At 44.6% G+C, this 24,994-nt stretch overlaps 3 protein-coding genes and 1 long non-coding RNA gene across 14 annotated transcripts; 1 reads left to right on the plus strand and 3 right to left on the minus strand.

Moving 5' to 3' along the window:
- Nucleotides 1–361: 361 nt before the first annotated feature.
- clip1b (CAP-GLY domain containing linker protein 1b) lies at nt 362–11,375 on the minus strand. Of its 2 annotated transcripts, XM_077623191.1 has the most exons (20): nt 11,228–11,375; nt 10,358–10,508; nt 9,765–10,237; nt 9,573–9,697; nt 8,879–9,080; nt 8,384–8,581; nt 8,219–8,322; nt 8,077–8,137; nt 6,424–6,528; nt 6,015–6,176; nt 4,888–4,983; nt 4,758–4,815; nt 4,504–4,589; nt 4,012–4,086; nt 2,102–2,169; nt 1,464–1,557; nt 1,302–1,401; nt 1,185–1,237; nt 1,001–1,113; nt 362–903 (listed from the first exon to the last, which is right to left on the minus strand). In XM_077623191.1, exons 2-20 carry the CDS (start codon nt 10,464–10,466, stop codon nt 672–674), a joined length of 2,514 nt encoding a protein of 837 aa, XP_077479317.1. In that variant the 5' UTR covers nt 10,467–10,508; nt 11,228–11,375; the 3' UTR covers nt 362–671. The 2 variants fall into 2 exon arrangements, with proteins under 2 accessions (XP_077479317.1, XP_077479318.1); XM_077623192.1 differs by lacking the exon at nt 6,424–6,528.
- Nucleotides 11,376–11,993: 618 nt separating this feature from the next.
- Nucleotides 11,994–16,615, minus strand: denr (density-regulated protein). 8 transcript variants are annotated; one of them, XM_077622245.1, is made up of 11 exons: nt 16,390–16,615; nt 16,140–16,218; nt 15,500–15,732; nt 14,231–14,349; nt 13,285–13,379; nt 13,197–13,216; nt 13,038–13,123; nt 12,860–12,948; nt 12,621–12,737; nt 12,410–12,549; nt 11,994–12,328 (listed from the first exon to the last, which is right to left on the minus strand). In XM_077622245.1, exons 5-11 carry the CDS (start codon nt 13,367–13,369, stop codon nt 12,284–12,286), a joined length of 582 nt encoding a protein of 193 aa, XP_077478371.1. In that variant the 5' UTR covers nt 13,370–13,379; nt 14,231–14,349; nt 15,500–15,732; nt 16,140–16,218; nt 16,390–16,615; the 3' UTR covers nt 11,994–12,283. The 8 variants fall into 8 exon arrangements, 7 of the variants coding, with proteins under 7 accessions (XP_077478371.1, XP_077478370.1, XP_077478373.1 ...); XM_077622244.1 differs by having other exon boundaries at nt 16,297–16,615; XR_013305451.1 differs by lacking the exons at nt 14,231–14,349; nt 15,500–15,732; nt 16,140–16,218; nt 16,390–16,615 and adding an exon at nt 13,835–14,013 and having other exon boundaries at nt 11,994–12,114; nt 12,220–12,328.
- hip1ra (huntingtin interacting protein 1 related a) lies at nt 14,693–24,898 on the plus strand. 2 transcript variants are annotated; one of them, XM_077622239.1, is made up of 34 exons: nt 14,693–15,054; nt 15,124–15,187; nt 15,611–15,753; nt 15,843–15,899; nt 15,981–16,061; nt 16,164–16,240; nt 16,302–16,363; nt 16,438–16,578; nt 17,046–17,103; nt 17,177–17,252; nt 17,343–17,471; nt 17,553–17,675; nt 18,070–18,253; nt 18,333–18,421; nt 18,923–19,039; nt 19,106–19,207; nt 19,742–19,924; nt 20,109–20,219; nt 20,404–20,598; nt 20,816–20,963; nt 21,046–21,132; nt 21,241–21,348; nt 21,482–21,618; nt 21,690–21,800; nt 22,123–22,181; nt 22,270–22,300; nt 22,361–22,423; nt 22,505–22,605; nt 22,689–22,794; nt 22,854–22,977; nt 23,265–23,326; nt 23,869–24,229; nt 24,266–24,486; nt 24,717–24,898. In XM_077622239.1, the coding sequence occupies exons 1-34, from the start codon at nt 14,974–14,976 to the stop codon at nt 24,756–24,758; spliced, it is 3,834 nt and encodes a 1,277-aa protein (XP_077478365.1). In that variant the 5' UTR covers nt 14,693–14,973; the 3' UTR covers nt 24,759–24,898. The 2 variants fall into 2 exon arrangements, with proteins under 2 accessions (XP_077478365.1, XP_077478364.1); XM_077622238.1 differs by having other exon boundaries at nt 14,694–15,054; nt 23,869–24,486.
- LOC144090606 (uncharacterized) lies at nt 18,840–22,160 on the minus strand. 2 transcript variants are annotated; one of them, XR_013305453.1, is made up of 5 exons: nt 22,000–22,160; nt 20,789–20,979; nt 20,081–20,630; nt 19,726–19,937; nt 18,840–19,189 (listed from the first exon to the last, which is right to left on the minus strand). It is a non-coding gene; the product is annotated as an uncharacterized LOC144090606 (long non-coding RNA). The 2 variants fall into 2 exon arrangements; XR_013305452.1 differs by having other exon boundaries at nt 20,081–20,979.
- Nucleotides 24,899–24,994: the final 96 nt, after the last annotated feature.

Here is a 24,994-nt window from a genome sequence, read left to right on the forward strand (position 1 = left end):
TAAGTGTAGTTGTCGATTAATTTTGTAATGGATTCGTTGACGATTTAGTGGCAGCCCTAGTGTGAAAACTTCAGTGTTTTAGCTCCAGCTAATCTTTTTTTTCTGTGTCTACTAACGGTGCCATCCATGCAAATTAACTGAGAAAATGATGCAAAATGAGACGAAGGGTTAATGTGGGTGGAGCCTAGCAGGACATTTTGATGACTCGTCGTAAAAACGGCAACATTTTGCAGCGTTTCTCGAACAACGGTAGATAAACCAAAAGGTCTCAAAAAGTCATTTTTTAAGACATTTTAGGATGGTTATGCTGAAGAAATTGGATTATTTCTGTGTCATTAACGTCTAATCGAGTGGTTCATTTAAAAAAAAAAATCTGTCACTAGTATGATAAATTCTTTTCATAATTTTTTCTTACCGTCAACAGCAAAGTAAGATGAGAATGCTAGGCAGAGAAATGTCACTAAACAGTTTGCGGCTAAAGCTAATATTTCAAAAAAATCAGTCAGGTTAGTATCACCTTGAAACGGGTCGGCAAAACTGCAATGGCGGCGGGTGTGTTTTCAAAGTGAGGTTACCTGATTGGTCGGAATGTCAGCAAACGACTGTCCGCCGTCAAAATGCTTACGTGGATATTGCACCGTGGAAGCGTGCCGGCCTCTGGTCAGGAAGATCTAGAAGGTGCGATCGTCGTTGCAGGTGGGGTGACCGAACATCTCGCACACGTCGCAGTAGGGCCGCTCGTCGTCGCGGTGGCCGCCGTAGCTGGAGTGCGGCACCGAGTCGGGACTCTGCGCCTGCGTGGGGCAGTCCTCCGTGTCGTGCAGGTCGAAGCAGTCGCATATGTCGCAGAAGGGCCGCGGCGGCGCCCTCTTCTCCCGCTTGGATTCCGCCGCCAGCTCCGAGCTGAGCCAATTCAAGCATTTAGGATTTGAGTGACAAACAATAAAACTCATAGACAAGGACATGGAAGACTAGAGTACGCACGCTCCCAATTTCTTACCCGTCCGTGGCGTCGTTGCCGATGAACTCGACCAAAGCCAGCTTCTTCAGCTTGACCTTCAGCTCTTCGTTCTTGCGCTGCAGGTCGACGATGACGCTGTTGAGGAAGTTGATCTGCAAAGAGAAACGTGCGGTCGGTCGCTCGCTCGTCGTCGCGACGACGACGCTCACGGCGGCCGTCTCACCTGACCCTCGGCGAACTCCTTCTCTTCCCTGAGCCGCTCTATAGCCTCGTTGCCTGCGGAGAATTAGCGCAGAATTAGCGCGCAAAGACGACGCGGACGGCTCCGGCGTCTTCTCACCCGAGAGCTCCTCCTTCTGATCGCCGTCTCGCCCCGTGAGCCTCCGCTCTACGTTGTGGACGCCCATCTGAGCCGATCGCAGCGTCTCGGCCGCCGTGTTCTGAGAGAAAAACGGCGTGACGTGGACTGCAATAATGACTTGACTTCTCCTCAGGAGAGCACCTCGTTCTTTAGCGTCTCCAGCTCGCAGTCTTTGTCATTGGCGAGCACGCCGGCAGCGTCGTGAAGACCAGAGTCTTCGGTCGAGATCTTCTCTCTGCGTAAAAAGTGGCAGTCAAAAGGGCCTCGAATGGGTTAAAAACTAAAATAAAACATCCTTGAAAGAGACTAGTAATACGATCAAAATAGTAGTGGATTAATTTGATAATTGCTGTGGACGAGTCGATTCATCCTGGCAGAGATCTGTTAGCCCCTCCCAAGTCTAACAAATTCCCATCAATGAAAGACATCTGCCATTGTATCAAACAGCTCCCGCGACAACAGCTGTGGCGGTGAAGTCACCGCCGGAGCCGCGCGCCGCGAGGACAGCGATTACGTAACAGCGGCAGGAAGCGGGATGTTTTTGATTGCCGTTTTTGTGACGATAGCTCAGCCAGTTACATCCATCTGCGGCTCAAGACATGACGCGGTTTGGGGGGGGGGGACGGTGGATCTGTACCATTTCAAAACACGTGCGCACGCGCATTCTAAAAATAAACATTAACGTCAGAAAGCTCAAGAAAAACAATGACTCATCTGCTACTTCTATGATTAAATCACTTAAAATATGCTTTTTCTGAAGAAACTTAGATCCTACTTACACATCGTCACGGTTGAAGCGATTCAGATCCTCCTGGTATTTGCAGTTCTGCTGCTTCAGCGCATCCAACTGAAAACAAAACACGCGTGGCGTTTAGAAAATAGTAGACGTCATGGATGAAGCACACATGCTAAGCGGCGGCGTGAAAAAGACGACAAGAAGGTGTGAACATGATTGAGCGATGCACTTGATCCCATCTAAAAATACTCTTTCAAAAACACGTGCAGTGCAAGTCAATAATTCATTAACGCATTTGCAGTTGCTTGTCTCAGTACGCTCTAAACAACATGAAATTTGCTGTAATCACTGCATGATTATTTTCAAAAACACTTAGCGTCACGAGGATCGCGGGGGTGCTGGAGCCTATTACAGCTAACAGGAGGCGGGGTGCACCCACAACCGGTTGCCAGTCAATCGCAATTGCATGTTATTACACTGGAGTACCTGGAGAAAACCCGCATACAAATTCCATACAGGAAAGTCGGAGCCCGGGATCGAACTCTCGATCTCAGAAGTAAGCCGGACATGCTAACCACTGATCCACCGTGTTGCCACCTCAACTAGCAGGCAATGAGTCAACTAGTATGAAAAAAAATCAACTTTAGAGCGTTAACTTGGGGCTACAACCAGTGTGTATTTTTTTATATATACTACATTTTTTATTAATGCTGTATTATAAAATATAAAACTACAATATTAATTTTCTTTAACCAATCAAAAATAGTGACTTGCCCCATACAGTTTTTAAAGTCTGAAGTCTTCAAAAAAAGTTATTTTTAAAATGACCAAAAATAGTCACCTGCCCTAAACAGGGTCTTAAATGTCAACTTTTGACCTGTAGTGACCTTAAATAAAAAAATACATTCATAAACATTGTATGCTAATTTCCATTTTGTGTTGGAAATTGAAGCTAATTTGACTTGAGCCACCAACATTTTTGTAGCCAAAATGCAAAGAATCGTACCTGGTAGCGAGGAGAGTACACGCCTCCGGAAAAAGCGTGACTCAACGCCGCAATGTCCATACCTGTGCCGTTGCTATGACTGTGCACCCCCGCTATCAAAGCCAGCGCTGCTACACGGGCGTCAACAGAAGCGCTCGCCCGGGACTAGCCCAACCAATCCCGTACGAGCGCGAGAACAGACTGTGAGGGAGAGGAACAGCTTCTCTCTCCATCTCGCTCTCTCTGGCTACAATTATGTAAGCCGGACTAAGACCCGCCTCCATCCTGCCGCTCGGCCTCGGAGTTTCCACGGCGAGCGTCACGGCGGGCTGGGAGCGTCAGTTAATGTTCACGCGTGTCATGAACACTGAATGTCACTTGGGCCAGCCATTAAAACACATATTAAACATAGGGGAGAACAGGGTTGGTTGTCACCATGTTTTACTCTTCCATAAAGCAATTGCCTATGACCTCAAAGTCATTTGAGTACAGTAAAGATGTAGATAAAGTTTAATTGGAAACATCTGATCATTGTTGATACTCATTAACACCGGCCTCTGGTGGAGTTGACAACCAAACTGTGTGACAACCAACCCTGTTCTACCCAACATTCTACGTCTATGGCAGCAGGCGGAATTCTGACTATGACAGCTGGCAGGTTCGTTTTGGAATCTAAAAGCAGATGTAATAAATTAGGCAAAAATATCAATTTTGTTGCCTTTTTGAATCGTTGGCTGCCAAGGACAGCAATTGACGTCCATAAATGGTGACAAAAATAGGCCTAAAATGTGTTTTTCGATCATATTCCTGAAATCCCAGTTTGCTTCTTTCTCCGTTCCATAATTCACACCACGCCACGTGAGGATTACATCATTGCACACTGCGGCGAGCACATTTGAGAGCACTCGGCTGCTTTTAAAATGTGCCTTAATGACTTCCCGTGCGCACGCTCATCAACAAGTTCTAACCTGCGTTTCCAGATCCTTCTTCTCATCGGTCAGCTTCTCCAGGGACAGCGACGCCTTTGTAGACGTCTCGACGGCCTGCGTCGACAAAAAGGCAAACGGCGACTCTCACTCTGATCTGACTCATTACGACTGCGCCGGCCCCCCCAGACCATGAAATAATGCCTTGGATGCTTGGCATCCACCCGAGCGTACATGAGGACGCTGAGTACGTGGCTCCCTGGGGCTGAAGGTGCTCCATTTAAAACACATTGTTATAAATAAATTGACAGTAAAATACTAGCAGTCTTAGTAGCTCAAAAATCAATAAAATCGTAAAATACACCTAAAAACTGCTTCATGAACCGTACATTTTATAGGTTTTTAATCAAGATTGGAGGGTGCTGGAACCTAGCCCAGCTGAGTTTGGGCAAAAGGCGGACTACACTGGAGACAGATAACCAACCAATCACTGTTGTCTTTGTAAAACGCCACAAAAATGTCTGGTAGAGTCACCTTTGTCAGCCGAGCATTGAGTTCTTGTTCCCGACTTTGACTCCCATCTTTCAGCGCCTGGAAGTCCTTCTTCCACTGTTCCGCCTCTGACAAAAGACAAATCAACCGTGTGAGTACAAAGGCAAGGTCAGTTCAGTCCAGTTCAGTTCAACCGAGCAGTGAATCGTTGACAAAATGCTCCAAAACTAATGGAAATGAGTAAAAATGAATGAACAAATGAGGTGACGGCTAATGTGGCCATAGCAATTGAGTACCTTGCGCCACTTTTGCCATCCTGGCTCGCTCTTGCTCGGCTTGCAGCACTTCTTGTCTCTGAGGGGACAAAGAGGGCCATGAAGAAACAAGTCTCACCAAAATATTTCCTTCACTCATTTTTTCCCTTACCAATCTGCTTATCTGCTGTTGCATGGAATCCTTGTCGTCCTGCATGGACCGAAGCTCCTGATATCTGCTCTCCATATCCACGCTCAACTCACTGATCTGGGATAGACAACATATGCGCAGTATGTTTACATGCCAGATTGATTGGTTCATATACCCGCTATAAATATATGACTAATAGCAATCTGGGCAAGTTCCAATTGAGACCTTTTTTATGGAAGGAACCTTTGCGGCTTTTCTCGTCACAAAAACATCGTTGCCCATCATAAAAAAACACTTTGTGATGATTTCTCTTCATCATTTAATGCGATATGGGGATATTTCTGGTAAGAAAAACCCTGAGAATTTGACCTATCGCTTTGCATTGCGACACTTTATTCAAGCAGATAGTTGCTTCCTGGTCACGTCTGTTGCCGCCGCTTTTCTCCTAATTGGCTCGGTCATCAGTAGACACGTCCACAAAGGGATTTGTACCACTCTTGATGACATAAAAAGTACAATATAGTACTTCTAGGGTATTATTTCTTTGTACTATGGACACCATGTGCTTGAGCAGCAAAGCGGCCCCAGAACACATGTTCTATCGCCGTGACGTGACGTTCATGGGCTCCACATGTGTCTGAATGAATATATATTTTTTTGAATATATATTTTCCCCTCAATATGCCTTCCTGTCTGCTGCTTTCGCTTAATAAAAATAGAAAAAAAATTAACCTCCTAAGACCCAAGCTCTTGTAAGGCATGCATTTTTCCTTTCTCTTTGATATTTAGGCTAATTGGGACCTCAAACAAAGAATTTTTTTTTACACGACATAGTCTCTGAGAAAAATGATGTCCACATCATAAGTGGACGCCAGTCCCTTGTAGTCCAAAATGTAACATTGTAGTCTTTGACAACCATAAAATGTGATGTGGACTGCCAGGTCATAGGTTAATAAATTAAACAATATGAACAAGCACAGGGGGAGTACATCAAAAACTGTTCAATTTATAGGAAAAAAAAGAATATAATGAATGTTCCACTATGTTTTTCCCAGTTGGGATAGAGTACTGTTCTGTTTGTTGGGTACTGATATTGATACGATATAGCTGATTTGGTGTTCTGTTTTACAAGTGAGTGGGAAATGAACCTTCTTTTCTTGGGACAGGGCTTGGGCCTTAAGGTTGGCCAGCTGCTGCTGGGAGACGGACACGGCGTCCTCTTTCTGCCGTGACGCCCGCAGGCGCAGCTGCAGGTCCGAAACCTCTCTCTCCAGTTCCATGATCCGCGAACGCTCCGACACGGTGGCCACCTGCACGACGAGGAGAAAGAGTCCTCTTTTATGACACCGACTCACGTCCGATGCGTTTAATCCGGGAGACCGTGACGACTTAAAAAAAACCCTACGCTATTGAACTATGTAAAAGTGGTTAAATGGCGGGTCGTCTGATAAGGTTAGGGATGGGCTCATTTCTGTGTGAAAGATTGATTATTGGGTTTGAGAATGTAGAACGAGCGTGAACTCTGACTAGCGCGGGACGGCCATTTTAAGATTTTACCCTGGTGTCCTCTAAATCCCGCTGGAGTTTGTCAGCTTTGGTCTTTTCAAAGAGCAGGCTCTGCTCAAGCTCCTTAATGCAGGCGTGCTCCAGGCGGCTCTGCATCTGTTAATGCGAGAGAGAGAGAGAGAGAGAGAGAGAGAGAAAAAAGAAAGCGGGGAGAAAGGGGCTAATGTGCATGCTTGAGGCCACAACGACACACAAGCGCAGCAAAAGAGGAGAAGCGCTCCGTCCGGCAATAAAATGCTGCAACAGGGTGAAGGAAACAAGGCGTGGGCCCGCGGCTAACGTGGGAAGAGGACAGAAGACGCGGTCCGTCTGGTTAGGTGAAGGGTGAAGTTGCTTAGCCAGATTGTGGGTTGGGTGGCAGGAATGGTGACAAGAAAGGCGAAAGGAAGGTGAGGTCAAGGTGAGGGAGATGTCCGATCGTGTCTTTTAAAGAACAAATTTAACTCTTGAAATGAGTTGATGGCTTGTAGGCATCCAATCCATTTGATCTGGGAGGGTGGAGGTGAATGAAGATTGGATTGGACGCCTATTGCTGTCAATGGCGGCTTGTGAGTTTAAATGGCGAGCGGAAAGTGGTGCTGTTTTGTCCGTTTTTTATCATTTAGAGCAGGGGTGTCAAACCCAGTTTGGTTGGCGGGCCACATTCATGGTGACCAGATCTCATGTGAGCCGGACCATTTTAGATATATTTAGATTCATTTTTTATAAATGGATTAACAGAACTGGATTAAAAGCCCTGAATATTCAGTTTTTTATAGATCTAAAACAATGTTTATTTTAGCTTTTTTAAATATATTTTTAGATTTGACAAAATGATTTTTGAACTAAAAACACAGGAAAAAAATGATTAAAAAATTACAATTATTGATTTAAAAGGGGGAAAATCAGGAAATGTAATATACATCTATACTCTTCATTTTAATTGGATCCTAAAACAGAAAGTCGGCACTCATGATTCACTTTCCCGGGCCACACAAAATGATGCGGTGGGCCAGATTTGGCCCCCGGGCCGCCACTTTGACACGTGATTTAGAGCCTCAAACGTGACAGAAAAATGACACTCCAATTAGTTTGGAGAAGACAGAATGGTGGCAAGAACAGGACATAAAACTCCCCATGCATGTGAATGAAGCGGGATGGCATTAAAAACATTTGAACTCAACTGGAAATGGGAGATGCGTTCCAAAACGGGATAAAGATGAAATGTTATGGCAAAAATAATAAAGGTAGCAAACCCTCTTCCTTGAATCCAGGTGAACATTCAGTGTTTAGTTTCCAAATGAGCTTTGTTGAAAGTTTTATTCGTCTTAAGTGGATGCCAGTAACATTTTGGTCCTCATTTTAAAAAGTGACAGACTTTTAGATCAATCTTAAATGTGGTTAAAAAAGGTTCAACTGTATTTGGAACATGTATCCAATGGGTCTTTTTATTCATATAAAAAAATAGTATCTTGTGAGCTATTTAAATATTCCGAATGAATTATTCTATCTCGAGCCATGCTTGCTAGATGTGTGGACATTCGTGATTTTAAGAAGGGTACATTTTTTACAAAGTTGACTGAGGATGGATTCATGTTTCATGGGAAATGAGATTTTAAAGTGAACTTCATGAAAACCAGATGAATTACATAGGGCTAAAGTTACCTCCAGGTCGCCTTTGGTGATGCAGGCCTCCTCCACGCGGAACTGGAGGTCTTCTACTTTCCTATAAATAATAATAAATAATGAGAAGAGCATAAAATCTTGAAGCGACGATGTGACGCTGTTTTCCGGCACAGACACACACCTTCTTTCCTCCTCCAGTTGGTTGACCAGCTCCACTTTGTCCCTGTCGGCTTCTTCCACCATGGACCTCAACTGGTCCAGCTTAGCCTCCGTATCCACGGCATACTGACGCAGAACCGTTTACAAAACGGTTCCAACCAGAGCGAGAGGAAGGAGTTCTTCTTACCTGGTCCCGGCCCTTCCTCAGCAAGGCCAGTTCTTGCTGCACCTCCCCGGCGTGGCTGGTGGCCTTGGCCACCTCGCAGCGTTCCAGGTCGCGCTCGGCAAGCAGCTGCTCGATGTGCTGTTGTTTCTCCTTCAGCGCCTCCTGCAGCGCCGTGGTGCCGGAAATCTTGCGAGCGTACCTGGCCGACGTCTCGGTCAACTGAGGGAGAAGGAGGAGGAAAAATAGCGTGACGAAAGGTTTGGCTTGAAATACATATCGAAATTAGTGGAATTAGGCCGCAAAAAAACCCCAACTCAATCACGTCATGTCTTTGAATAGACAAAAAAAAGTTGAACAACTAAAAGGAGAATAAATTCAACCCAAGTTAATCTGAAATAAATAAAAGACGAAATTTTCAGGCATATCAATGTTCAGGGGAAAAAAAATGTGTTAAGCAACCCTGGTCTCCCCTAAAATCTCCCAATTTCAAGGGAAGCCAAAACGGCGCCTTCTCACCAGTCCCGCTCGGCTGGGTTTTCCGCTGACAGAAGAAGTGGTGGAGCTGATGGAGCTGATGGAGGAGGCGCTCGGGCTCCTTTTGAGGAGGGACTTTGGCCGGGAACACCTGGCTTTGGTGGCCGTGGTGCAAGGGAAGCCGATGCGCGTCACCTTGTGAACCGGGGCGAAGAGGCCGTACCGGGGCATGCACTGGAAGTACCTGAGCAGATACCATGACATTAACATACGATTATTAAGCCAATTAATTGCCAATTATATTAGCGATTGGTGTACTAATTGCCTTGTATGTATGTATACATATACATATATATATATGCATATATATATATATGTATGTATACATATATGTGTCTATATATATCCATATATGTATATGTATATATATATATATATATATATATATATATATATATCCATATGTGTGTGTATATATATATCCATGTGTGTGTATATATATATCCATATATGTGTATATATATCCATATAAGTGTATATATATATGTGTATATATGTATATATGTATATATATATATATATATATATATATATATATATATATATATATATATATATATATATATATATATATACATATACACATACAGATTGACTGTCAAAATAGCTGATTAACTGTCTAACTGTTACGAGAAAAGACTAAGCCAAACAAATAGAAATGATCTGATTGGTCGACCTGGTGCCCGCCACAGCGCCGTCGTTCTTGCCCAGCGGCTCGTCTAGCTCCACGCCGCACCACTCTCCTTTGGCGAAGTCTGTCTCGCCAAGAAAGCGCACCGCTCCTGCCTTGGTCCCGCCCACCTGAGACACAACGTCAAATTTATAATTGGAACATAAAACAATGAAGTGCTCTTTTTTTTAATCGTACCAAGACCCGATCTCCTTTCCTGAGCTCGCGCTTGTTCTTTTTGGTAGATTCTGTATCAGAAACGTTGGACACCGACTCGGTGGACTGAACCGTTCGGTTGAGCGCGCCGCTCATCCTCCTGACGGCGGGGACATTTTGTAAGTTTTCAGCGCTCCCCGTCTTCACCTGCCCCCCGTTGGCTTCCTTCTCCGGCAGGGGCGTCCTGGACAACTTGGACGGCCGCGTGAAAATTCCCCGTCCGTCGTCGCAGCGGAAGTAGCGAACGCCGGCCACCGAGCCGTCGTTCTTGCCGATGGGCTCGTCCAGCACGATGCCCGCCCACTGGCCCGGGGCAAACTGCGCGCCCCCCACGTACTGGACGTAGCCGGGCTTGTTGCCGTTGACCCAGACTCGCTCCCCCATCTGGTAGTCGGTGGCGCCATCCTGGCCAGGGGAGGGGGGCTTCTCAGAGGTGGGAATGGACTTTGGAGTTGCTGCAATGGCAGTTTTTAAGATGATATAAAAAAAGAATAAAATAGCCTTTATAGTCTTTTTAACATGAAGAAAGACACAAGGATGCTTCCTAGTGTGGACATAATAAACTATCTTCTTACCTGAGGAAGGGGGGGTCTTTGTGATCGCTGCAGGTGGGCGTCCGATTTTTGAGGGGGGCTTGAGCCCACTAGCTTTGCCCGCTGCGCTCATGGCTCCGCCTTTGTCCATCTTACGGAGGGGAGTCTATCCCCACCATGTGATTGACGGGATCTGAAACATGTGCACATGTCATCTCATCATTCTATAATTCACCTGAATCTGTCTGAACAGCTTTTTTTCTCCAAATTGTGAGTAGCCCTGTAGTCAAACTATCCGGTAGGGTGCTAAAAAAATCTTAAAGCAAGTAATGGATTTAAAATGTTTCCCCTGTTGTTTAAAAAAATTTTATGAGTTTGTATGAATGCTGTATAAAAAGAAATTGACTCAAAATGTGTGTTATTGATGACCCCATGAGCAAATAAATCTGAGCAGGCTCACCCCACCCAGGCGGCGCAATCGCACCAAAACAACTCGCAGTCCTCCTCCTGTCAAATGTTCCTGATGTCAGAAAAATACTTTTTACGACTGCAAATTATGTTTCCCCACGTCAGCTGCACATTAAACATAATCAATGCATGACTCCCTTGTCTAGTGAGCCGGCTCGGGCTGAGTTTAAACGAGAGTTCACAGACAAATATGCCTCCACAAAAATGTATTTCCACACTTAAAATCACGTCTCAATGTAGCTATTTTAAAGTAATTTAATCCTATTTTTAACCCCTTTTAGTTAAGAGTAATTCCCGAGTTAGCTAGCGACAGATTAGCAATATAAAGGCGTAAACCTAAAGGGGACGAGTTTGAAATAAAAGCCAGCGTGTCGTCGCTGTTTAACGGGACTTCCGCGTGTTAGGGGGGCGCGCGAGGGGCAAAGTGTAGCCGTGGACGCTTACTTGCTGCGAGCCGGGGTGGATGCTGCCGAGTACCGTTACATGACATGTTTTTTTTCAGGCAGGTAGTAGCAGCTTCGCTCTTCCTCCTCCTCTTCCTCCTCTTCGAGCTCGGTCCCGCCTATAGTGACGTCACATCTTTACTCTACGCCGCCTTCACGGACGTCACTCGAAGCTCGGTCATCTCGCAACGACAAAGAACGACTTTGTTACGAATGACTTTTTTTTATACGATTTGTGCACTGTGTCTTATTTCTGGAAATTAACTATTAGCCCATCACTTAATTAACTCACTCCCTGCCATTGGCGGCGCTTAATCTCACTTTACTAGAACATGTTACGTCGTCAATGGCACTGAAACCTCAGTATGCAAAAGCAGTCTTCCCAGTTTAAGTGAATTTTACATCACTAGTCAATGCCAGGCAGTTTGTGTTTATAAACCCACTTCTAGAGTTATTGTTGGCCATAACGATGGTGTATATTCATGTATATATGTAAAATATTTAAATACAATAATGAACTATTTCAAAATGACCTATGACCCCTTGCTAAAAATGAGATCTATGTGGTTATCCCATTTTGCGTCATGTACAATTTTACACCACATTTGTATACCAAATGTTATGATAGGTTTCAGCATTTTTTTCTTTAATTTATCATAATTAGTCACTAGGTCCACTACGTATTACTTTCACCGTCATATCCATAAAAAAGATATGCTCATACATATTGCACATATTTTCAGCTGGGCAAAACAGACACACAAACATGAAAAGAAATGTTTTTAATGTTTTTTTAACAAGCGGGAGAAAAAAAATTAAATCTCTGAGCCAAGACTTTTGCTTGAGGGAACAACCGTGTGAAGTGATGACGTGACACCAAACCTTTGGCTAGAAATTCATAAGAAATTAAAAACAATTAGAGTGAGCGGCCAGGTGCTGTGCAGCATTTATGTACAGTAAATAAAATAGGTATAAAATAATATTCAGGTGTACATTTGGCCGAGATGTCTTTTCAGGTCACGTCCATTTTTTTCCATAAAAGTGCACATTTTGGTCTTCACTTCTTCACCTCGCCCAGATCATCGATGCTCTCGTCATCCACCTGAAAAGTGCAACAAACTTTAGTAAGCTTGAAGTTCTGGCGCTGCCCTCTTAATCTAAATTGTATTCGAGCATTAGTCACCTCCGGCCACTTGTCTTGAATGACGTCGATGATGTCGTCGGTGAAATCTCCCTGAATGATGATCTCGTCCTCTGCCGTGACGGAGGCGCCACAGGAGAACTTCTGAGCAAAGAACCGCTGAGCCTCTTTCAGCTCGATGTCTGTCGAAAGGCAACACGTCACGTCGAGTCGGGGGGATAAAAACAGGCGCATCTTAATGCGATAAACCTACCGAAGGTTGCCAGGCCGCACACGCGCGTCACGTATTTCTTCTTGGCTCGTGGGATTTTAGCTATCGTCACCTTCTGAGGCAAGGTCTTCTTCTTCTGTTTGATCTGGCCCCGCCCACCTGGTCAGGAAGCAAACACAAGAGAGCTCATTGGAGTCAGTGACATATAAATGAGATTCTCTTTCACTTATTCACTGCCACTGACAGTAATAGACATAAAATGCCATCAGTATTGGACAAACCTCTCTTCTGCTTCTTCTTCTCCTCTTCCTCACCAGCAGTGGGAGCATCTCCAGTATCGGGACGCTTTTCGGGGGCATTTGCTGCCGGGCCAGTTGTACAAAAGGACACAATCCAAAGTGTTAAACACCGGTGCAACCTAAAAAAAAATTTAAAAACCTACCAATCTATTGACACTCACCGAGAGTCATCCGGGAAAAAACACCCGGGAAGTTCTTCTCTAGCCATTGCCGACATTTGGCCGGCTCGGGCATGTACTCGCAGTACTGTCAATGTATAGTGTTTACAATTTATTATGTGACTTATGCCATACAAAGCGTGCAATGTCAACACACTCACCTCTGAAGGCAGCGAGCACACTAGAGGAGAGAGAGGAAAATGCTGCTTTAATTTCCTCTCAAACATTTCAAATAGAAGTCGGGCATACCTCCACAGTAAAGAACTTTCAATGGGTACTTTGAATTAGGGTCGATTTTTTCATGTTCTGTAGGCTCCATCGCAGTAGTTGACATCACAAATTGTCTGAAAAATACACGAAATAGAACATGTTCAGAAAAAAATACATCCATACATGCTTTTTTAAAGACATTATTTCAGAGATCTCCCAAACGTTTGAATAGAAGCGCATACAGGCTTTAAATTTGGGGAAAATCTATACCAATACAATCCCATGTTGTGTGGTTTCTCATGAGTTTTCTTGGTAGCATCCACAGCTAAATAGAATGAACACGTTTGAGCCGGCTAACGAGTCCCTATTGGTTGCACATATTTGACAAACTAATACAACATTTCAAAATCATAGTGGTATACCTAGCATTATGCTTATCGTAATTTAGCTTTTAAAAGTAACGGGCACGCGAAAGTAATTGTTTTCGTCCACCAAATGTTGAGTCACACAGCTGTCACCGTTAGCCTTTGGTTAGCTTAGCAGGCTAGCTCCTCTCCAATAAACTGAAGCGAGCAATCAAATTACGCACCCTGCAGATTATCCTTTAGAAGCGATTTATTCTCGATAACAACATTGGCGTCGTTGTCTTTGACTGACGCTTCAGAAAGTCATTATTCTTAACAGGTGATATTGTAGTTTAGTTGGCGTACTTTGAGCACGCCTCGCTAGTAGCGCTTGTCTCGTTCGGGTGAAATGAGTGTCGGACGAAAAGGAGGCCATCGAGGTTAGCGCCCCCTGTAGCTTCGGAGGATAGCACCACAGTCCGGTAAAAATGTTGAAATCATTTTTTTTTAATTACTATTATTATTCATTTATTGAAATTCTTCTATTTTCGGAAATATAGTCATGAAACTGTGAAATAAAGTTTACACATTTTGGGGTAAAACTAATATGATGATATTATGAAATGTAGCTTTTTGTTTACCACTGCTGTGCCCGAAGTCACCTTCCTGCATGATATTTCCACCAAAAGGCCAACAGGAAACGATCGGCTGATGGGATTCATCTTTCCTGTTCCACCACATTCCTCCAGTGCGTTGCCGCCTGCAGGTCACAGCCACAATTAATTTAATCTTTTAAATGTGCGGCACTAATGGGAATTTAGTGAGTCCCCGTCATGTTCGTGTCATAATCCATCATTTCCAAGCAAATCTCATGTTAAATTCACTCACTTTCTGGATAAATCAATGACCAGAATCAAAGTTTTCTGGTCAGACTCACTCGCGATCATTTGGTGCGAATCCCTCCCAGATTAAATGGATTGGACGTCTACTGTTGTCATTGGCAGCCAATCAGTGAATGTTTCAATGCGAGTGTGTGCGCGGACAGAGCTAGTGTGTGTATACGTGATTATCATGAAACCAGTCTTGCAGGGTTCACGCTGGTTTCCTTGTACAGTCATACCCGTTTCACTGCTTTCCTAAACTAGCCAACGACACACGCAGATTTGTATTATTTTACTATTATTTTCCACTTTTTTTCCATGTGAGTGGAAATTTGATCATTTGAACGAATTGTACATCATGACTTAGTTTCTCAGCTGTTTTTCCTGGATTTTCCCCAAGCGTCCACAGGATTAAAAGCCTTTCAAGAGACGCATTTTTGAGGCTGCGGTTCACAGGGAAGCAAAGGCAAGTGGATTAAATTGTGCCTGATAGTTGTGGCGAGATGAGCAAAAGCAAGACCAAAAGCGAGAACAAGACGGAAAAGCAGCTGGCGGCGGAGAAGGAACAGTTTGGAAAACAGCAGGTAAATAATAACACACGCTTAGAAGTGAGTTGGTGTGCGTTTCAAAGTTGTGCTTTTTGTCTGTTTCAGTTGCAATACATAAGCAAATGTCTCACCTCGACTGAAGCGCCACCCAAATCCAAATATGTACGCAGTATCCTTTTTATTTGACCCAGGTCAGTTTAGTACTAGAACCAGGTCAGAATCAGTAACAGCACGGATTACAGTACCCGGTTCAGCCCTAAAAGAAGTTATTATACGAGAACCCCTATGAATAACAATCTACTAGTACTAATACCAGACCGCTCCCATTATTGGTTCATCTCCAGGCCCCATACCAGATATTGTGCCAGAAGAATTTACAGTTGCAGTGCCAATCCCAAAACCAGTAATAGTTAAATGAGCAAAACCAAGAATCAATGATGCTACAAGTTGTTGTTTATGTTGTGGTACCAGAAGTACTTACCCTTTAGATATTTGGAGATCTGACGTGAATATGAGCCAATCTCTCTGGGATTGGTGGCGATTTTAACTCATCCTATCACCAATGAGTTAGCGGCCTTGACAGCCATCCTAGACATCCTACTGGGCAGTCACAAGGAGGGCGGTGCGTCCACCATGTGGTCGTACATCCTCAACCTGCCACTGTCCAGCAACGCCATCATCAGTTGGAAGTTCTGCTACCTGCTGCACAAAGTGCTGAGAGACGGACATCGCAATGTAATAACCCAAAAGTGATACGCTTTATCAGATTCGACTTCAAATCAGCATCTTTTAATCAACAACGTCACGGTTTTCCCCTCCGCCAGGCCGTGAGGGACTCAAACAAATATTGCCAAAATGTGAAGGACATGGGTGCCTTGTGGGTGAGTAAGTAGCCTTCCACTGACAATTACATCCCATTTTCTATAATATCGGCCATGTGTTTTTTTTTTGTTTTCTCTCAGGCCAACCTGCACGATCGCTACGGCCACATCGTGGCTTTGTCGGCCAAATACCTGTGCATGAAGATGGAGTTTCACAACCGGGTAACTCAAAAAAATAAAGAACTATAATGCGCGATACATTGAGGCGCTTTTTTTGTAATAACTTGAATATAAAAATACCTCAACTTGATCCTCCTGTCGTAGCACAAACCCATTCCCAGCAACCTGGAGGCATCTGATGAAACTTTAGAGCGCGAAGCTGGAAGCGACATGAACGGAGTGTAAGATCTCACCGCGGCGTCACTAATGTTGCGTATTTAACGTGGGAATTACATACTTCAGGCTGGATATGACTCAAGAACTGTTGGAATACTTGGATGCTGGACTGAAAATGGCCGACACGGGTTCGTTTGCATTCGGACGGTAGTACTATCAGGGTTGAGTCTGAAGTTTGATTGGTCTGGTCTTGTCTTGTCAGTTCTCCGTCAGGTGGAAACAAATGGAGCCAAGCCCAACACGCCAGCGGGCCAGTGTCGCCTCTTGCCGCTTATCCCGCTCATTCCAGACTGCAGTTTCCTGTACCACTTTTGCGTCCGCCTGCTCTTCAAACTGCATAGTCGTGAGTGACGCTAGCACGTGTGAAGTATCACTGCAACCAATCAGAAGAAGACATTGAGAAAAATAGTTAGTCTTCTAATTAGTAGGCTTGGCCTTTTGATATAGGTACTCATGATAGACACACCATTATAACAAGTGTAACTGGCTTTGGATGGTGAATTCTTTTACAAGCCAAAATGACAGCTTGATGTCAATTAAAATTGCAGTATTCTTGTAAGTTTAGAAGCTTGGCATCTTGAAATTTTGGGGCAGATTTTTTTTTCAAATTCTATTGTGTGCTAAGGAGCTAAAATCACAAAACAAACCAGAATGGAAGACTTCTTGTGAGTTTGTGGGCTAAGTAATCATGATGCAAATCCCTCACAAATTATCTGTTACTATGTTAAACTAGTTTCTGGATCAAATGTTTTTTTATTTGACATTGTGTGTTTAGACTAGTTAACTAGTTGTGTCATTTTTGTCAAATAGGCATAGCGGCGGATGTTCTACTCGGCCACAGAGAGCGATTCCGGGAACTATTCAACAGGTATAATGTGACATTACATGATAAATACGAATTGAGTTGCTCACTATAACTTTATGGAACATATTTTTTTAAGCCTCAAGAAGTTCTTTAACGAAGCCAGAGAGATTGAGTTCTTCAAAACGATCATCCAGATCCCAGAGCTCCCCGATGTGCGTAATGTTGACTTTTATTGAACAACTATCTGGCCATTTTTCGGTCAAGAGGTATATATTTTTGAATACTGATTTTTTTTTTTGAAGGGTCCCCCCAATTTTCTGCGTGCGGCCGCCTTGGCCGAGTACAAGAGGCCCGTGGTGGTCATTCAAAACGAGGAGCGCTTTGATGACGAGGAGCCTGAAATGCAGACAGATTCACGGGACTCGCAGCAGGTCTGTTGACCAAATGAGTTCTGCTCAAATAAATGTACAGGACACAAACACTAACATTCTCTGAAATTGGGTGCTTGCTAGTATTACCTTTTGAGTCAGATGGGCGTGCCTGAAGTGGACCAAAGGGAGCAGTACAATGAAAATGAGAGTCTGAGGAGGGAACTCGACGTCCTGAAACCAGAACTTCAACTCATCAAATCTGAGGTACAATACATTAAAAAAAAACAAAAAAAAACAAAAAACAATGCGGGCCCAAATGGGAACCTAGAGGTACTCCAAAGAAATAGAAATGAGAATTAATTGTATTCCCTGTCCCTGTTCTTTATGCTATGAGAGAAACACAGGTTTCCACTTTAGAGTTTGGAACAAAAACCTAAAGTGGTCTTTTGCGGAATAATTTGCAAAAAAAATGTAGGCTGAATTTAAGCTTCTTGTGCAACAATTTCTGAGGATATTTTCATCATTTGCTGAGGGCCAGCAAAAACTGGGCTGTAGCAGGGTGTCCCATCAAAAGAAGGCCCCCAATTTGGATAGGTGTTATTTATTAATTCTTTATGAACAAGAAATAACGGCTTTCCCATTTTGGGGTCACCCAAAGGCCCAGCGCTGCGTAACAGAGCTGCGCGCTCAAGTCAACCACCTGGAGGCCGAGGTCGAGGAGCAGTGCACCCACAAGCAGATGGCGCAGGTGGAGAATGAGCACCTGCGCATGGAGGTGGAGGCCCTGCGCTGCGCCAACGTGGTCAACGCGGGTGCTCAGATCGGATTCAAGGAGGCCGACGGTCAGCTCCGGCCGGCCGGCTTCACAAAAGTTTGCCAATCCCACTCGTGGCGACTGACTCGTTCGTCTTTGCCCGGCAGGTCGCGCGCAAGCGGCTGAGATCCGATTCACTCAGCTCAAAGAAAAACATGCCGAGCTGGTGACCAGTCATGCTGACCTCATGAAAAAGGTACAGAAGCGAATGACTGTTTATATTCAGGAGGCCAGTATATATATTTTTTAATCTTTTTTAACTTTAAAAAGACGAAATACTATGTTTTACATCTTTAAACTGAATTTTTTTATTTTTTATTTATGATTATTTTTTAAAGATAACAATAAAGAATATAAATAGTCTCATATTTCCATAGACCTCAATCTTCATTGAGGACTAAAGAAACTTTATTTCCCTTTTATTTTATAGAAAAATATGAAGCGGATTTTCTTTTGTTAGGAAAAAAAGCAGAAAATAGTCGTTATTTAAAAAAAAAGATTTATTTACATTTTTTCGGGAAAAATGAGGAAACAATAAATATTTCTCTTAGTAAATCAAACCATAATGATGCAACACAAAAATGTTATTTTAATTGTAACTTGGTGATACGGTTTACTTACGTGGGTCGTTTCTGTCTCCGGAGCCCCCCAGTTTGACCCTTGTCAATCACTTGTGTCCCGTTGTGGTCGCGTGTAGAACGCGGATACCACCAAACAGCTGGCGCACACCAAACAAGACCAGGACGACATCTATCGGACCAAGCAGATGTTAGAGAGCGAGTTGGAGAAACTGCGTCGGGAGATGAGCAACTTGGTGAGAACTCGCGGGCTGGCGGCGCTGCCAATGGCCACCGTCTGACGTGACCTCTCCCTCCGTCAGATGCACCAGCGCCAGAACGAGACGGACCGGCTGAATAAAGAACTCCTGGAGCAAAGAGCAGAGTTGGCGCTCCTTCGCAACAGCCTGCAGAGCAAGGAGATGGTTAGAGCCATGAAAAGGCTGAAAATATCACATTATTTTTCAATTCATTATAAAGATAAAAATCTGCTCTCATCAAGAGTTTGGAATACAAAAAGCAGAGAATGTTTTTTTTCTGAAAATATATATTTTTACCCATTTAATAGTACGTATATATTAAAACAGATACAAATTTAAAATGATTTCAGCTTTTCATTCAATATCTCTATCTAATAATTTAAAAAATGGAAAATTACATTAAATGGACTATATGTAGTTTTCCCTTTTTATTTTTGGAAAAAATGTACAAATTAAGTGACAAGTTTTTTTTTCTGAAGCTTAAAAAAAAGTATAATTAGAATTCATTTTTTTTACCTAATAGGTACCTATTGAAATTACAATACATAAAAAATGATTATTTAGGTTTCGCTTTTTTATATGAATGAAATTTGAAATGAAAAGGTTTTTTAAATCAGAAAACTTTACACAATCAAAGAGTCTATTATGAAATATAAAAGTAAAAGCATAGTATATTTAGTGACCCCCCTTTTTTTTCAGGAAGGCTCCCAGGCAAGTAGCAGCATGGCAGCGCTTCAGGCGGAGCGAGACGTCCTGCTGCGCTCGGCCCGGGACCGCGACGGCGACCTGGCGTCGTTGAGGCAACAGCAAAACACCGGCGACATGGAGAGGGATCGCCTAAGTCGGGAGTTGGAAGCGCTCAGGGCGCAACTACAGCAACAGGTTCCATTTCTATCTACACCAAGAATGCCTCCATTTAATCCACCCATCCCAAAACAATCCCATTGTATTTGAATTGATAACTTTTTCCACTTGGTTACTCATCAATCTTTTTTTTTGGTCTCTTAACCTAAAAACTTTTGGAAAAATAAGTCATACCTGACACATGCCGTTGTTTGCGCCTCAGTTAAACATCAACGCCCAGCAGAAGTTGGAGATTGACAGACTGCGTCGCGAGTTGGACGCCGCCCGAGCCGAGCTGACGCGCGTCAACAGCAGCCTGCAGAGTAAAGAGATGGTATGTAGAACATTAAAGGAGTTCTATGTGCCCCCCCCCAAAAAAAATGACGTCCTGAAATGAAGATGGAGGCTCCTTCCCTTTTGGGTTGCCAAATATAAGCGCTACCACGAATTGAGCTGCGATATCATAGCAATTTCACGGTCTTCATTAAAGCTGGGTCTCCTCGGTTGGGTCCTTCCAGAGCGGCTCTCAGCTAAGCAGCACCGTGGCGGGCCTCCAGGCCGAGAGGGAAGCCTTGCTGCGGTCCGTCCGGGAACACGAGGCCGAGCTGGGTTCGCTTCGGCAGCAGGCGCAGATGCAGCAGAGTTCTCTGGAACAGGAACGCCAGCGCACTAGCATGGAGCTCGGAACCCTACATGCAAAACTGCAGCAGCAGGTTCGATGCCTCACTCGTCACGAAACAGCGACCTAACAGTAATTAGGGCCGTGTGACGTGAAAATATTCTCTAATCACCAAAATTTTAAATGCATCAAGTAGTGCTGCAACATAAAACTAGCCAGTAACAGTGTTACAGCCGCACAATTGTAAAGATGTCTAATGAACACTTTGAACATTGAAACTTAACTGGAGAATTGCGCATTTGGCCAACCAGGCCAATCGTGAAGGCGAGCTGACTAACAAGCTGCAGGAGGAGCAGTTCTGCCTGCTGCAGTGCGCCGTGGTGGAGGCGGAGGGCATCATCCTGGACGCTGTGGCCAAACTGGATGACCCCGTCCATGTGCGCTGCATCTGCTCGCCCGGTGAGTGGCCGTCTGCCTAAATAAAAGCAAAAATGTTTTAAAAAATTACAGATTTCATTCTATTTTTATGGGTTACTATCAGATTATTTGGTGAACCGGGCCGAGACCACTTTGGCGTCAGTGGACAAAATGCAGCAGAGCCATGTGATCTATCTGGCCAACAGGAATGGTCAGTTGATTGTGGTTTGGGGGTCTTTCAGTTGGTTGCTCATTTATTATTAATTGTCTTGGATGGTTAGCAAAGCACCAATCTGTTGCTAACGTCCATTCTTTCTAGATGCCAGCGGCCTGCTTCGGTCAGTCACTCAGTTCTCCCACTTGGCCGCCGACACCATCGTTAACGGCGGCGCCACGTCACATTCGGCTCCCACCGACCAGGCTGACCGTAAGTGTCGCTCGTGCCAGATATTTTAGAAAAATGGCTGCCAGCCCTCCAATTCAAAATGCATTGGACGTTTGACCGGATTTTTTGGCCTGAGTATTTTACGCCTTTCTGTTGTCCAATGGCAAAACTGCAGGACTGACTGACAACTGCCGCACATGCGCCACCAGCTGCCTTCAGTTCTTGAAGGACTTGAAGCTGCAGGCGAGCTTGCAGAGAGCTGACGCCACCGCCATACGATACGCCATCCAGCGCATCCTCGCCATGGGACAGGTGAGGAAAAAAAACGGGGATCAAAAGGTCAGACCGAGAAATGACGTGTCTCTGTTGTTGTAATGGTTTAGGAGCTGCGTCCTAAAGGGCAGGATGTTCTCAAAGAGGAATTGGGAAACTTGGTGGACAAAGAGATGATGGCCACATCCACCGCCATCGAGGAAGCCGTGCTGCGTATGGAAGTGAGAAAGGGGCGTCAAACTTAGTGGGGACGACTACAGAAATTTTATTGAACTCTTAATTTACCGGGGAATGCAGTCGATTACTACCAGACATCTAACCCATTAGAACGGAAAGCACTAGCAGCAAATGAACGATTTGCTGCCATGGATTAGACGTTTATTGCCGTCAATGACTTAAACAACACTTGTGCAGACATACCTGTCAGATTTCATGTCGCAAAGTGAAGCTCAGTTCTTTGACCAAGCCAAAATGTCCGATTGCTGACGGATTCCAGGGGCAGAATTTGTGGGTTTTCTGATGCGTGGCCGGGTCTGTTTGCAGGAGATCTTGTCCCAGGCCAGAAGGGACACAAGTGGTCTAAAGCTGGAAGTCAACCAGAGGTGAGATCACCACAATGCTCAACACTATTACATTATTTTATGTATTTTTTTATTTTATTTCACCTTATTATAATATTATATTATGCAGCATCCTGGGCTCCTGCTCTGATCTGATGAAGGTAAACCAACAAAGAAAATAAACATGGAGCAGTTTCACTATAATGCCATTGTGTCGGCAGGCAGTTCACATGCTGGTAACGGCTTCGACAGATCTTCAGAAGGACATCGTGGAAGGAGGGAGGGTATGTGGATTGTGGAAGTAGTAAGCGCAACCTATAGTCCAAAAAAAATCAGTTTTTTGGGGGGGGTCTGTTTTCCAACAGGGTGCAGCTTCGACCACGGAATTCTATGCCAAAAACTCTCGCTGGACGGAAGGACTGATCTCGGCCTCCAAGGCGGTGGGCTGGGGCGCCACGCAGCTACTGTGAGCCCGCCAACTCCAAATGAATACGCACGTGTCTTCCGTAAGCCAATAGCCACGTCGTCTTTGCCCGCATTTGTCTGCAGCGAGTCAGCCGACCGCGTGGTGGGCGACAAGGGGACGTACGAGGAGCTCATCGCGTGCTCCCATGAGATCGCCGCCAGCACCGCCCAACTGGTCGCCGCCTCCAAGGTATCACATATCGGCGAGCGCCGGATAGCTAATACGCTAATGCGGCGGTTATCTCACAGGTGAAGTCGGAGCGAGGCAACAGGAAGTTGGGTACGCTACAGCAGGCCTCGCGCCACGTCAACGACATGGCCGCCGTGGTCGTGACCTCCACCAAGCACGGGCAGAAGCAGATCTCGGAACAAGGTGGAGAAGATGCTATTCTGGAGAATATACGTGGGGGTGCTTTGCTACCACCTCACCACTAATTGGCTGACGGCAGTAGTCGTCCAATCCATTTAAAACGAACGTTGATTCGTCTCTCAGTCTAAATTGATGGAATGAACCTACGTCTTGATATTTTTTGCAGGAACGCGCACCGAAAAAGTGAACGGTTAAAATAAATATGACTGTGATATATGTGTGGACTTTTGACTTGAAAAAAAGTCTTACCATTTTGCTAGTTTTCTTGTTGATCTTTGATGTCTTGACAGGAGCAATGGATTTCTCCGGAATGTCGCTCATCAAGCTGAAAAAAGAGGAAATGGAGGCTCAGGTGGGACATTCGCCAAATGATTACATGTTTTGGTACTCGGTCGTTTGGTCGCTGGTCTTTTGGTCGCCGGTCTTTTGGTCGCCCTGAAGGTTATTGATAATTACCATTTAAATCGTTGCTCAAATTCCCTAAATACAAACTGCAAATTATTATTTAGTCATACTCAATGCCCTATTAATTATTGGGCTAAAGAAAAGCTCCAAATTTCCCGGACTTTTATTGTTTTTTGTTGGTTAACTTGCTAAGACCCTGACTGACGTCCCTTCCTAAGGGACAACTCATGTACATACAAACTCTTCTACACTCACACGTCCGCTCAGTGAAAGTGCTCAGGGCCATTGTTGGCTTTTATTGATGCGTAGACCGTGTTGTTTTACCTTGTTTTGTCGCCGGACTTTTGGTCGCCCGTTGTTTGGGTCCGGGCGACCAAAAGACCGGCGATCAAAAGACGGCGACCAAAAGACCGGTGACCAAACGACCGCACATGCATGTTTTATTTCGTAAACTACCATGTTAAAAACTGCCTAAACTGTCATTCTCAGGTGCGGGTGCTGCAACTGGAAAATCAGCTGGACCAGGAGCGAGTGCGCCTGGGCGAGCTGAGAAAACGACACTACGACTTGGGCGCCCCGGAGGACGGCGTCGGCGACATGCCAGACGGGGACGACAGCTTCCCGCCTCCACCGCCGCCCACCTTGCTAGACGCCGGCTCCTACCCTCCACCACCGCCGCCCGAGCCTGCCGCTCTTCCCCCCTTCGCGTCCACCAACCCCTTTGCGCCTTCCCCGTCTCAATCCTTCTCGCTGCCTCAGTCCTACACGCCATCGCCACCCTTTATGGCGTCGCAGTCCTACTCACCATCCCAGACTTACACGCCATCTCAACCTTACTCTTCGTCTCAGCCTTACACGCCATCCCAGCCTTACACTCCGTCCCAGCCTTACACGCCATCTCAGTCTTACACGCCGTCCCAAGTTTCCACCCCGACTCCCAGCCATAATTACACACCGAACCATTCGCAAGCCTTCACGGGAACCCATAAGACTTCCCAGTCCTCCTCGCAATCCCATAGCACCGAGTCCAAGAGTATAGACTTCGGAAAGCTCAACCTGAGAAAACCAAGCATCTTCAGTAAATCCGGAAACCTGTTTAAAAACGCGGTAAGATTTCGCTACATATGCTATTAAAAAAAGTGCTACAACAAGGTGAACATTTCGAAGAATGAGTGCACTAATCTAATTTTATATGTAAAAAAAATGTGACATCACAACCAGAATTGATGATCACGCCTCACTTTCTGGTCGATGTTGACAGAATAACAGAACGGTCGCAATGCAAGTAGTTAGCCATAATGGAGAATGTTTTAATAATCATCATTTTTTCATTGCAGTTCAAACGAGGGGAGACTGGAAGTGGGACTGGAGAATCTTGAAGATTGACAGAAACTCGCCAATCATAAAGTGTTTGGGTGTTTGGAACTGCACTTAAAGGTTAACGTGCTAATTTAGACCATTGCATTTACATTTTTATTCTGCTTGAGTTATTTGGTTAATTAAATGACTTTTAACTTGGCTTTCTTTCTATATATAGATGCCTTGTCAGAAACAGTTATGCTAAAATAAGTTGTCATTTTCTTACAATGAAGACAAAGACAAGAATAATATTAAT

The sequence above is a fragment of the Stigmatopora argus genome, chromosome 16 (genome assembly GCF_051989625.1).
Source record: "Stigmatopora argus isolate UIUO_Sarg chromosome 16, RoL_Sarg_1.0, whole genome shotgun sequence".
In the NCBI taxonomy this organism is placed as follows: Eukaryota; Metazoa; Chordata; class Actinopteri; order Syngnathiformes; family Syngnathidae; genus Stigmatopora; species Stigmatopora argus.